This window comes from Strix aluco, chromosome 5 (genome assembly GCF_031877795.1).
Source record: "Strix aluco isolate bStrAlu1 chromosome 5, bStrAlu1.hap1, whole genome shotgun sequence".
Classification (NCBI taxonomy): Eukaryota; Metazoa; Chordata; class Aves; order Strigiformes; family Strigidae; genus Strix; species Strix aluco.
This window is the reverse complement of record NC_133935.1, coordinates 72,914,861-72,927,824: the sequence shown is the minus strand read 5'-3', so window position 1 is coordinate 72,927,824 and position 12,964 is coordinate 72,914,861. Positions and strand designations below refer to the sequence as shown.

The following is a 12,964-nucleotide window of genomic DNA, read 5'->3' as shown; positions in this document are numbered from 1 at the left end:
TTGACTATTTTTCTCTACATATGAATTTGTCTCTCATGCCAGATCTGTGCCTGCACGTATCAAAATATTATTGACCCTGCAAATTAACAGCATTAGCTTATTTCACTGACTCTTCAATTCATCTCGAAGAACACCTCAAAATCACAGGCCCCTGATAGCAGACACTCAGTAACACTGCTACTTTCCCTAATGTTATTTGGTTTTGACAACTTTTATTTTCAAAATTGTATACAGTTTTGCCTTCATGAAGCTCAAATTATTCCTGTGACATATTCTGCATCTTGTCATTGAACTGCATTTTACTGAAGTTTTAGTTTCTTGCTTTATATTAACACATTATTTTCCAAAGCAAATTAATTTCCCAGAATAATCTCTACTAGCATAAAATTAAACACTGCTTTCCCTGCTCAGGAAAAATTCCCCTTAACTTCAGAGCAGGGTTTGCCCATGTGAGAATTATATCAAACACTCCAAAACCTGTAGTCTCTGATTTCTAAATAATGAGAAGTCAGCAGTCATCCATCATTTAACTATATAGGGCAAAGATATGCACACATATCATACTGACAAACATATAAGGACAAATACAATGCTAAGTACGTGTGTGTAATTTTAAATAATGCAAACAGGGCCTGGACAAATGCAACTGGTGGAGAAAAACTAATCAGTCACATTTATACATTTTCTGACTAGATACTGACTTTATAAATCCTTTATACACTAAAAATGCATATCCCTTGTTTAAAAGCAGCAATGACTACTTTAAACACTACCCACTGATCTTATTTTAATGCATGTTGTATTCCATCTGTATTATGGAAGGAAAAGAATGGAAACAAGAAAACTCAAAGAATGAGCTGTTAGAAGAAGACATTACATCAAAGTACAAAGTATCAGAAATCTTTAATGAAAACAAGAGCCAAGTACATCCCTTATAAAAAAAACTTACAGTTGACTTGTCTTTGTTTCAATGAGCTTTTGAACAGAGAAATCACTAGTTAAGGCAATGATCTTTGTTCCACAGCCTCCCCAGATTATATTTTTTTCAGATAAGTATGAGGATTCATTTAAGCACATCAGTGGTGTGCTAATATTTCCTATAGTTAGTATCTTCAAAGGTGTAGCACCCTTACACTGCAAGAAAAAATATACTTTTCATTAGAAACATGGAGTGTACAGACACTCAGAAACTGTTAAAACAAGGCCACACAGCCTGCTGAATTAAATTTACAAAGCCAGATTTTCTGAACCATTATGGTATCTTTCCAGAATGTTAGAGACTGTTCTTTATCTGTTCAGTAAGCAGAACTCTGACCTACAGAAAATCTAAACAACATTGTCTTTTTGAAGATACCTATTCTACGACAATTTAGCGTGAATGAAAAGAAAAAGGAGCTATAACAGCAATAAATAAAGGAGATCAAAACTCTTAGAATATTCTTGATAACAACCATTAATGTCACTCTCTAGTCAGTTTGCCAGGCCTTTCAAAGTCCTAAAATGAGAAATAATTTCCCCCTCCTAACTCTATTGGTTAAAACAGATATTGTAAAATGTGTGCAGTTCCTCTAAGACTGCAGTAGAAAATTATTTTCAGTTTTAGAGAAGCAATTAAATAGTAAGCTGCATGAAATAAAGCTACTATTGGTAGCTGCTTTACATATTACTAATAGCATTTTATAGAACAGACGGCAAAGAACAAGTCTACCTTTACTGCTCTGTCTTCAAAAACTGCCAGTTTGCCATCAGCAGTGCCTACCAAGAAGAAATTCTTCTGTTTGCTGAAATAAAATAAAAGAATGAATTCTAGAAATGCCTTAATCAGGTAAGAAAAAATTAAATAAGTAGCCTCTGGTATTTCAAGATTTTCACTGAACACTAAAAGCAAATACAACCACCCATGGTCAGGAATGTAGTCTCCAGTTACACTGGGTGCAAAATTAAGTGAAAATACAGGCAAAATAAGCAGTTGTCTAAACAAAACTGCAGGAGTATACAGATGCTATTTTCTGATCATCTCTGTTTAGTCATATTTTCAAAACGAAGCCCAAAATATTTAAAATTCACTTATACCTTTGCTTTGAAAGAGAATTACAGTATAAACAAGTGATGGAATCTGACATTTTCTGCAGACGATGCCTCCTTGTTTCATCTTCTGTGTTAAGTGCCCACAGAGAACCAGACTGGGTTCCTGCTACAATCCAGTTTTCCTTCTCAGTAGGAAGGGTCACTAAGGCCAAACTTAAAATTTTACTATCTGCAATATCCTGAGTCAGAAAAAAAAGAAAAACAACCTCGTTATGATTTCAGTCAGGCTAAATGCTAGTAAATTGCTGGTAATAAAAATAAAGTACAAGCTTCTTGGACCCTGGACAAACCCAAGGCCTAATCTCCCCATTAAGAAATCTAATAGTAGCAGAATACACCTTCAACTGCACCATCTATCTTCAAAGTGCTGGGAAGGACCCCTCAAACAGTACACAGGAAAATACCTAAGCTGAATGCTGAAAAAAAATTTCTCTCTCTATACTAATGAAGGTCTCAAAGCTATCAGAGAATTAAGCAAATGAACCTCACTGCAATATACATTCAGTTTAATTGTTAACAATACAAGTACTGGTCTAATATTTTTCTCGTTTTAGCCTTAGAAAAATAAGCCATATAATCTATACCAAAGCTACCACTTCAAATGTATCATGGTCAACAGATGGCAGATGGAAATATAACTTAAACAACTTTGATGATGAGTCACTCAGTTCTGGCACACATGTTAATCACAGCACATCAAGCCTGGGTAAAACGTTTTTCCTTTTCTGACAACACAGGACTGAGATGTACAAAAATCAAATTAAAAGAGCTGGAGGGTGACCCAAAGTTGCACAAGGCGATGGCATCCATGGTAAGAGAGGAGTCATTAAGAGACCAGCTGGATTGTTAAAGGAGGCAGAGACACAAAGGGTTGTATAACTGTTAGTCCTGTTCTAGCCTCCATGCTAGAAACAGCTTCCATCTGAGTGGAAGAAAGGAACCCAGTAGTGGAAAGACAGTATTTGAGAAAGCTTAGGCTGGATAGCAGGAAGCGAGGAAAAAGCAACTGCTTTTCTGCTTCATTTCATGGATAAATGATGACTCACTTATGAGCAATCTTTGTTCTCTCAAAGCTTAGCTTTCCAGAAGTAATATCCTGCTGTTAAAATGCGATTAATTCTTCTGAAATATGGGTGCCAAAAAAAATCAGAATAAATGACAACTTCCCCACATACCTCACAAGTATGTCCATCTGTATTTAGGTTCACAAACGAAAGTTGTGCTTTTTCTGTGTTCCCATTGCCTATCCAGACTCCTGCCTTCTTGCAGCTCTGATTGGCAGCTACCATGCACTCTGCTGTAGACGTGCTGGGTATTGAAACATACCTCATCAAACAGATAAGCTCTGCAGAATTCAGGATCTCATAAACCTACAAAGAAAGCCACAGCACGCAGATAGTAATAACAGTGGCTTGTAGAGTGATAAATAGCAAGCAACGGATAACAATGTTTAATGGAATATGGACACAGCATCTCAGCAGGTCTGCTCATTTGTATTACCATTATTAATGAGCAATCTCTGTGCACTGAGCAACACTGACTCTTAATTTTCTGTTAAAATTTCAGGAAGTCAAGAGGGTTAAGGTGTGTTTGAAAATTTTGCCCATTTCAAAGAGCAACGTGATGTGTGATAACAGACAGCGGGTTTCAGATCCACATTGCTGTTCCTCCTCTCACACGCATGGAACAGTGTAGGGTAACTGCACTGATACTGTATAACAAAGTCCTTTTTGCATAGCTCTAGTAAAGACTGTGAAGTAATCTGAATCCTGTTTTGCTACAATCACTGTACAGCGACACAGGGGAAAACATCAGGCTAGAACAAATTGTTGGTAGATTTGAATGGAACAGTTTATCCTGGATGGCAAGAGCAGGCAATGGTTCACGGCTGTTTCAGTTTCAGAAAAGAGGAACAGAAAACCCCCCTGTGCCTCTTACTAGCTTAAATGTCTCATTTCTTTTTAGAAAGCCCAACAACTTTATGGTATTATCTATCACAAAACCACAAATAAATAAACTAAGTAATACCTGGGAAGATGTTGGTCGTTCCTGAGGGTTTTCCTTCAAGCACTTTTTAATTAAATTTTCAACTTTAGGCCAGGGGGCACACCCATATTCTTTGACAGGATCTAAAATGTAAAATTAGAAAACTTCTTAACTAGTCTTTACCATAGTCCAGAACTGAGAGTTCTGAATAATTTTCTTCTTATTTTATGAATTCATCTACCTTCTTATAGAGCTGGTCTAAAGAAGTATCATACGCTTATATAAAATGTCAGCATGAACAGCTTAGAATTTCTCATCTGCCATTAAATGCCAGAGCATGAAATGGTAGAGCTAGAGCCCTTTTTATTAAAAGCAGTTAAAGCAAATAGGTTTTGCTTTTTCTTTAATGTCCCTATATCTGGGACTGAATCACAGCTTTTTGTTACTTGTGTTTTGATTAATGATGACCATTCCAAGGCATGTCATTTCAGTCTGTAAGTCTTTTCAATTCCTGGGAACATTTTTTTCCACATTTATTCTTCTGTGTTTGGCAGAGTATATGGAATATAGATGAACTTTCAATAAAATGTATAGCAATTTAGATAAACAATTCCATATAGTATTTATGAGATATGGAAGTTCCCACTCAGAGCTCTGAATATATATCTTATGACTATAGGTGCTGACCTCTGTAAGAGCAAATCACTCATAAATAATGGTGCCTATATTGCTTTTCCTTTTAGTTTATCATAATCCACAGCAGATATTCCAGTCCTGCATTAGACAGAGGTAACATTAAAGACAAATACCTGCAAATGAACATATTCTGTTCACCAAATGATACGCACTGTTTACTCGTGAGCTCATCCAGCCCCTTTTTTGGTGGAAATATATAAATGATGAGCATGTGCACAGATGGAACTGTACTATCTCCAGAAACTAATACTTCTGATTATTTCATAGGGCTCATAATACAGAAAACAGCCAAATGGACAGCAGCACTCAAGAGATACTCCGTCATCACTTCTTGGGATGGCCTCTTCAGGGAGGGGGTTTAAACTGTCTGAGCTATGGATTGGACTATTCTCCTTAAGGAGTAAAAAAAGTATGATTTCACTGTCTCTCCCAATGGAGAAACAATGCCATATTAAGTGGTATGGTTGCTGCCCTTTCCTAGCTGGACTGACTTTTTAGTCTTAAAGAATGTTTCATGAGTATATCCACTATTGCAGGGCAATAAATAAGAACGCCACACATTAAGCTTGTAGTACGATAAAAATACAACAGCTCTTTAGACTGAAGTTGCCAAATACTGACCTACATTGTCCAGCTGACTACATCACGTCTAGCCTGATAGCCTGTTTAATCTTCCTTCCAGCAGCCAACAACTACAGATTGTAATGCAGATGGAATATGAAGAATGTTACATAGCTGGGCCGAGACTTCACACTCTTGACAAGTTAAAAGGGAATTTCTATTAAAAACCTTTAGGGGTGGCTGCTCTTTTAAGGCAATGGTACTTTTTTTTTTTTAAAGATTTTAAGATATGCGGCTTCTCAGTAATGGAACAGAAGTGGAATTGTGTTTATGTTAGTGCATGATATGCATTATTTCAGTAATATGTAAGGGTCAAGTCCAGACATGGTATAAGATGGTACCTTCAGCAACATCCATTTTAGCTAGGTTTGGACAAAATCCCAAGTATACAAAACCTCTATTTCTTTATAAAGTAAACCAGCTAGATCCCTTGAAATTGCAATGAAATTATAATCAATGTGATGTTGAATATATGCCTATTTCTCATTATTTCAAGACCTTATGAAACTAGGAGAAGCTTCTAAAAATTGTTATTATTTAGTCTCCTCCTCTGATCGATGTCAGATACAACACAAAACATGAGAGGTGTTATTTTTGGAGGAGGCAGGACACATGATCCACTTTCATGTTAAAACCTGAAGAAACAAGGCATACCTGGTAACTTTCCTTGTATTGCTAATTCATCAAATTCATTTGGAAACTTCAGGCCTTCCATTATTCTACCTCCTCCTGTTAAAATGTCATAAAGCAGCAAGCCAAATGAATAAACATCAGCTTGCTGATTGTAAATAACATTTCCTCTGGCCACCTCCGGTGCTCTAAATCCTGCAAATAAATCATTCATTAATAGTTATGATTCATACCAAGAAGAAGCCATCTTTATCCTTTTAAGAGCAAACACTTATTGATGAAAATGTCACAGGAAGTAAACCAAAAATGGCACACTATTTCTGGGCTGGCAATAGTTTGCATGTGGCAGACCTCCAAAAATATCAGCAATCAGTATAAAGGAAGGGGACAGTACATCAGTTACAGAGCTCTTGCACCATTACACATAAAATAATTCATTTATCATTGAATACTGAAAATGAAGGGCAAGTCTGCAGTCTTTACTGAAAGGCCATTCACACTTGAAGTCACACCCTCATGCACAATTTCCAAGACCTAAAGGCACTTTTTCAAATTGAATTGTCCAGTGCTTTAAAATGGATGTTAATATGCTCTCTCTAAAGTCAGGGAACAGTGGAGGTATTTATTGCCTTTAAAAAAAAAATCAAGACCTACCTGCATTACTGAAAATTAAAACCACCAATAATTTTAGCAGTATAATTTCAATATCACGATAACATACTAAAACAAGACAGCAAAAAATTACAAAGAATGCATGTAATTTAATTACTTCTCTTTTAAAACCTTTAGTATACTCCTTGATTCTTCTAAAATGGGTTAAAACATGAGTAGAAAGAAAGGCCAAGAGGTATATATCTGGCATCACAACTTGTAACACCATCAGGACTACATTTTGTGGTATTGAGTACAGTATAGATATGAGTTACTTCCTACAGACTACATAAAAAACATATTAGCTATTTTTTGGCATAGTGCACTGTAAAACAAAGCATTTTTCCATACCTGGTGTGCCTTCAGAGGTTTTTATTCCCATTCGGCAACAATACTGGGCAATGCCATAGTCAGCAATTTTTGCAATAACAGCTGAATTAGGATATAGGGTAAAGAGCAACACATTGTGAGGCTTTAAATCACGGTAGATGATCATTGCTGAATGCAGGTACCTGTTAATCAAAAAAGTATTTATTGAAAGCATTAATAATTCAGGCATGCATCTATACACACACACTGAATGCATTAGTCCTGCAACAGTAAAACATGCTTTCAAATTTTAAATATTGCGTTAAAAAAAAAAGTCAAGCATCACCAACATGACACTGCCTTACTGGATATTGACTTTAGAATTGTTCTGAAATACTACTGACTGGCACATAAACATTGCAGTGTTTTAGTACCAAGTCTTATCTGAAGTGTCATTGGCAGTTTGAAAACTGAATTTTAGAATTTTAAGCTGCATTGGTCCCTGAGCTCCTTTGCAGGTTTTGTCATTTTACAGTCACACTTCAATAGCTCCTGAGGACATTCATGGACTTTCAGCACTTTAAAAATGCTTAATTAATTAAATGAATTAATATATTTGACATTTTTAATAAGAAATCAACAGCCACATAGAAATTCCACCCAGAGCTCTTGCTATTTCTCTACTTACATGAGTGCCACTTGTTAGCAGAAAAAGACAGGTAACAAAAGTTTGTGGTATATATGAGCTAATCAATTATAAAAATACAAGCATTTGTCTGACCCAGGGGATATTCTGCTTGAGATATAAGAAAATATAAGCTTTTGATTTGCAGCAGCAATTTTGATTTTTACAGCAATGCGGAAGTCACATTTACCTTAAGCCGTCAGCGACATGTAGAGCTATCCTGTGCTGAAGTGTTCTAGTTAAACTGGCATTGTCTTGTTGAAGCAATCGATCGAGAGATCCTTTAAGGGCTAATTCCATCACCAGCATCCGGGGACGGATTGCAGCAGCCAGCAGAGACACTAAACTGGGGTGATGGAGGTGACAAAGCACTGCAAGCTCCTGTAAATAGTAAAATCAGATTAATACCGCAAATAGCATAAGCTCTGCAGATCTGAAGTAAACTCAGAAATGTTTTGGAGTGAAGTTTTGCAATTTACTTAAGCTTTTTAGGCTCTTCAGTAGGGTTGGTATTCCAAGAGCAGCACTACAGAAAAAAAGGCAATATTTCTTACCTGTCTTAGGAGCCTGAGGGAAGTATGTTTATTGAAAATCTTTACTGCAACCTCTTCTCCACCATAGGATGCACGGTACACAGATCCAAACCCACCGTCACCTTTTCAATGAAAAAATTGAGAAGAATATTAAAAACAAAGGGCTATCAACCATTTCTCAAAAAAATAGCTCAAAGGGTCCAATCATCTACTGTGTTAGCCTTCATGATCAGTAATCTAAACACATAAAAACCAGTGTCCCAGCATACAAGTTAAATTCAAAACTTAATAACCTGAAATTCAGAACACCTTAAAAAATACATTTCCACAGAAGACAAATCTCTAAAATGTTCTCCATATGTTGCAGAACTGACTTCAATAGATTTGTTTACACAAGCTCTGTAAAAAAACCCTACAAAATAATGTTTACCCAAGAGAAATTCAGGAGCTTCATCAAATTCCAGGTCATCATTGTTCAGCATAATATTTCTAGGCAAATCAGCCAATATCAGATCAGGAGCAATCTGAGCTATTGGAATAGTATGTCTTGGTTGATCTGGATTTACCAAAAGATCACCTAAGAAAAACAAATGAGACAAAAAAAAAAAAAGGGTAGTCATAATTCAAAAGGCACTGAAAGGTACATGGATCCCTGTGAGTGCATATGATCAATGTACCTAAAATTAAATTCATATGTGTGTGTATATATGTACACACAGAGACACACATAAACATACATACGTATCCATATGGAACAGAACACTAATTAAGTTTGGCATTCAACTTACATGTAAGTATTACATTTAATTATTTTCAAGGTTCTGTATACGTACCAACCAAATGTGATAGCAACTGTTGCTATGTAACAACACCAAACTAATCAAGAGATTATTTTTCTGTCCATAAAAAGAAAGAATTTTGTTACTATGTAGAATGTCATCCTGAATGCTACTTTTCAAATTAGTGTTGTACCTGGTCCAACCAAAAGATGTACTATCAGTTTTACTATGTGCTGGATTCAGTTCCATGAATGAAGTTGTATTATCGATATCATGACAAAACAATTCTTTTCATTATTGCCATTTATACACAACTATACAGACTAGCTGCAAACTGTCCCATATTCTATACTTCTACAGACAACTCTTACATAAAAAAAAGAACAAGTAGCTTTTGACTTATGCTGTAATTATTTCTTACAGAAATTAAACATTTTTAAATAACGTGAAGTACGCAAATGTTATAAAGCAGACGTTGTATAATATTTATCTACATACGGGTGTACCTCCATATACCTCACAAATGGCATAAATATATACCTTCTTCAGCTTTTTTAAGTAAGTCATCAAGTAGCATTTTTTGGTGTTCTTCACCATCCTGAAAGCTGTACAGAGCCCATTTCTTCAACAGTGTTTCTCCTTCACCACATACATCTATATCCAGCAAACCTGGAAACCATTCTTCCATAAGAGAATCTATGTGATCCACAACTTGCCCCAAAAGGATGCACCCTTTAAGAAAACAAAAATGGGAAATTACAGCCTCAGTCTGCCACACTTGTAATTACAAAGCTAAACTCTGCATTCCAAAGGCAAAAGCACAACAAACCAAAATGCCAAGCTGCAATCAAACTGGAGCAAAAATCAGGCTCAGGAATAATTAACCTTTTCTGCAAGAAGGTGCCGTAATTTTCAAAAAACTATCTGGGTTGTTGTCAAATATTGCTGATTCCACTAGACAATAAGCTTCAGGAGACCAATTCAAGTAGATGCCTTGTCTCCAATACATTCTATTAGGACGAAGAGCTCGCTCTAGAAAATACAAAATTAGATTAAAGATCTGATCTCCAATATGAATGTAATATTTTAAAATATTCGGAATAGTTCATGGTACTATATAATTATGGTTGTAGGTTTATGCCTACCCAAATAACAAACAAAGGCTACAACCTTGCAGTCAGAATAGCCCCGCAAAAGCTGAATATATGTCAACTGGCGTTCAGTTCTCTAAGGCATATCCACAAACTAAATATTTAATCAGATGGTAAGTCATGTAGCAGGTGATGCATGTAGGGATTACAGAAATGCTGAGGTACATACACAGAGTATCTTAAGCAACATATGAAAAAAAGTCAGTGATTTAAATTTTCCTTCTATCACACACTCATGAAATAGCAAGATATGACTGGAATTCTATACTCAGGAGGAAATTGAATGCCAGGAGAGCAGGCAGTTATAAATCATATTTGTGGAGCATTAGGAATGCATATTTTTCATACTTGTCACCAGTATTCATAAATCACACATTAAAAAACCAAAGATGAATGAAATTGCAAAGTTCAGCAGATAGATCTCATGTCAAAGCACAGAATTACTGGGAAAAAATTAAAGACCCCCCTGCCCCTCTGATAAAAGCAAAGGTTTTAGACTTGCATAAAGAGAGAATCAATGAACCTGAAGAAAAGCTGTTTGGTTTTCTCTGTGGAAGACATTCATTCCTATATTCTCTGTAGAAGCGAATGGAAATATTGCATAAATATAAGGATTTGCTCCATCTCTAGCATGTGAAGGAGAGAAATAGGCTGCTTACAACCTTCATTTTCTTTTGCACACCACTGTAAAGATCAGGCATTTTCTGTTCCTGGATATTTCTAACTTACAAAAATGACAATTGCTCTTTTCCCCACATTTGTGAAGTGGCCAGAAATTAGCTAAAACAAAACAATATTGGGGATTAGAGCTTTAACATCCAGGTGTTGGCATTCAAAGCAAACATGCTGACTACTGCTTTTGAAGATAAAGATTTGTACCTCTTCCTGACAGCATGTAAGGTGATATTTCAAGCAACCTGTTGATCAGCCTGGACCAAAATCCCATAGGAAAGTATGGCATCTCATAAAGCCTGATGATAATTTCTGAATTTTCACAGTGGGGAAGCTCTATGACAGGTCTGTGATCAGACAAACTGAAAGAATAGAAATATTAGGCAGTCTTTAATGATGTACTTTATCCAAAGTGACTGATGACATACATTATTTATTATGTAAAATGCATTATTTATTAATGAATGAATGATTCAAATGATCAGGGAGCAGACAGATAGTGTATTTGCTTATTGTGCTTATTCGGGCTAAAGTGAAGTTCTGCTGTAATTTAAACCCAACAGAACCTCACTAACAATCATTCAATATCGAATGTAAATGTGAGAAAAACCTGGGGCACATATAAGGCAGGTAGGACATTCAGATAAAATCTTCCTATCCCAGGACTTTGAAGAACGTAGAAACTAATCAATGCAAACATGCAACACTCTCTCCATTAAGCAACATAACCATTATTAAACACATTAGGGAAATCTGTAATTGAGGCAGAGAAACTGTGTTACCTGCTTTAGATAAAGCAAAAAGACCGCATTCAAATTCATAACACTTTTTTTTTGTCACCATCTTTAATAACTAGACTCTTTGGAGGAGATACTGCCTCTGAATAACTTGGCTGTGGTTCTCACTCCAAGCAAAGAGGCAGAATTCATGGTTATCTTTTGTATTGCAATAAATATCTGTAATGTTGGCACACCATGATGTAAAGCTAAATTATAATCTTCCTGCTGTAGTCTCAAAGTGTGGTAACTATAAAAGAAATATTATCCTCATAAAGCATTTTATCATTTATAGATTCCACTGACCCACCACACTAATATGATGTAAGCTTTATCTGCTACAAGATCAGCTTAACATGTCTCTGAAAGCATTTACTAAAATCTAGTGTACTAAGTATATATCATGCTTTCATATACCAAACTGCTTTAATGATCAGTCAAACTAGTTAGCCTGTTGGGAAGTTTTTATTTTGATCGATCTCTCTATGGTTGTCATTTGTGGGTTTAGCTCTTTGCTTACCTGCTTGGGATTAGCAGTTGATCCTCTCCTAACGGCAAAGCAATCTGAAACTTTTCCAGAAGTTTAAAGTATTGTGACATGTAGATCTTAGGAAACTTGCTCTTCTTTAAAAGGAATTTTTCCACATCTGAACGCTTTACAATTCCCTTAGGATAATTAGAAGAGCCTTCCACTTTCACCGTCAGAATCTTTCAAAAAAGTAAAACAATTTCAGGTGCACAGTCCACATTATATTGCATTTTCCTGGCAAGCTCTGTTCCCTGAAATATATGGTAGCCTATTATTTAGGGGGGAAAAATGGACTCCATTTCACAGTGAAACCAAACATTTCCATAATGCTAGCCAGCAAGAAGGCAGCACTGAAAAAATTTAACCTGTCCAAGCCACTTGTGTTCTACCATTCTTTCAGTAGCTTTCACTGTGTGTTGTGATCTTCTTGGTCTTTTCTCAGTCTTAATCCCACCAGCTTTAAAGGCTCAAATTTACATTTTTGCCATCCCATTTCCTGCTCTGAATGAAAGGTAAAGTTTCAGAGGTTAGGAAATAATATATATAAAAAATTTTGAGAGCGTTTCTAGATCAATATTTCAATGATGGTGTCACTTAAGCAATGAGTCTGCTACTCTCCTGTCCCAACATGTGAATCTGTATTGCTCTGCCATCAAGCATCAAGCATACAATGACCCTTCTTTCCCCATACTTTAATCCAAAATTCCAGCTTTCATCCTCAACCTATTGCAACATATTGAAGGATTACTTTGCATCCTTGGGGTTTTTCTATTCTACATGTATTCTTGTGTCCAGTGCAGTTTACATTATATTGGACGTTACAGTGTAAGGACATAGAAGCACTGAGACAGACAGTTG

At 36.0% G+C, this 12,964-nt stretch overlaps 1 protein-coding gene across 1 annotated transcript in view; it reads right to left on the bottom strand.

The window, feature by feature from the left end:
* The window catches only part of LRRK2 (leucine rich repeat kinase 2), a 72,280-nt gene that overhangs the window by 8,630 nt on the left and 50,686 nt on the right, over positions 1–12,964 (bottom strand). The window contains exons 34-47 of the mRNA XM_074827763.1: positions 12,098–12,285; positions 11,009–11,163; positions 9,864–10,010; positions 9,519–9,710; positions 8,630–8,776; positions 8,221–8,321; positions 7,857–8,047; positions 7,024–7,184; positions 6,046–6,216; positions 4,117–4,217; positions 3,264–3,458; positions 2,074–2,267; positions 1,709–1,781; positions 950–1,134 (exon numbers count right to left, since the gene is read on the bottom strand). Of these exons, the coding sequence (XP_074683864.1) occupies positions 950–1,134; positions 1,709–1,781; positions 2,074–2,267; positions 3,264–3,458; positions 4,117–4,217; positions 6,046–6,216; positions 7,024–7,184; positions 7,857–8,047; positions 8,221–8,321; positions 8,630–8,776; positions 9,519–9,710; positions 9,864–10,010; positions 11,009–11,163; positions 12,098–12,285 (2,201 nt within the window). The remainder of the gene's footprint in view (positions 1–949; positions 1,135–1,708; positions 1,782–2,073; positions 2,268–3,263; positions 3,459–4,116; positions 4,218–6,045; positions 6,217–7,023; positions 7,185–7,856; positions 8,048–8,220; positions 8,322–8,629; positions 8,777–9,518; positions 9,711–9,863; positions 10,011–11,008; positions 11,164–12,097; positions 12,286–12,964) is intronic.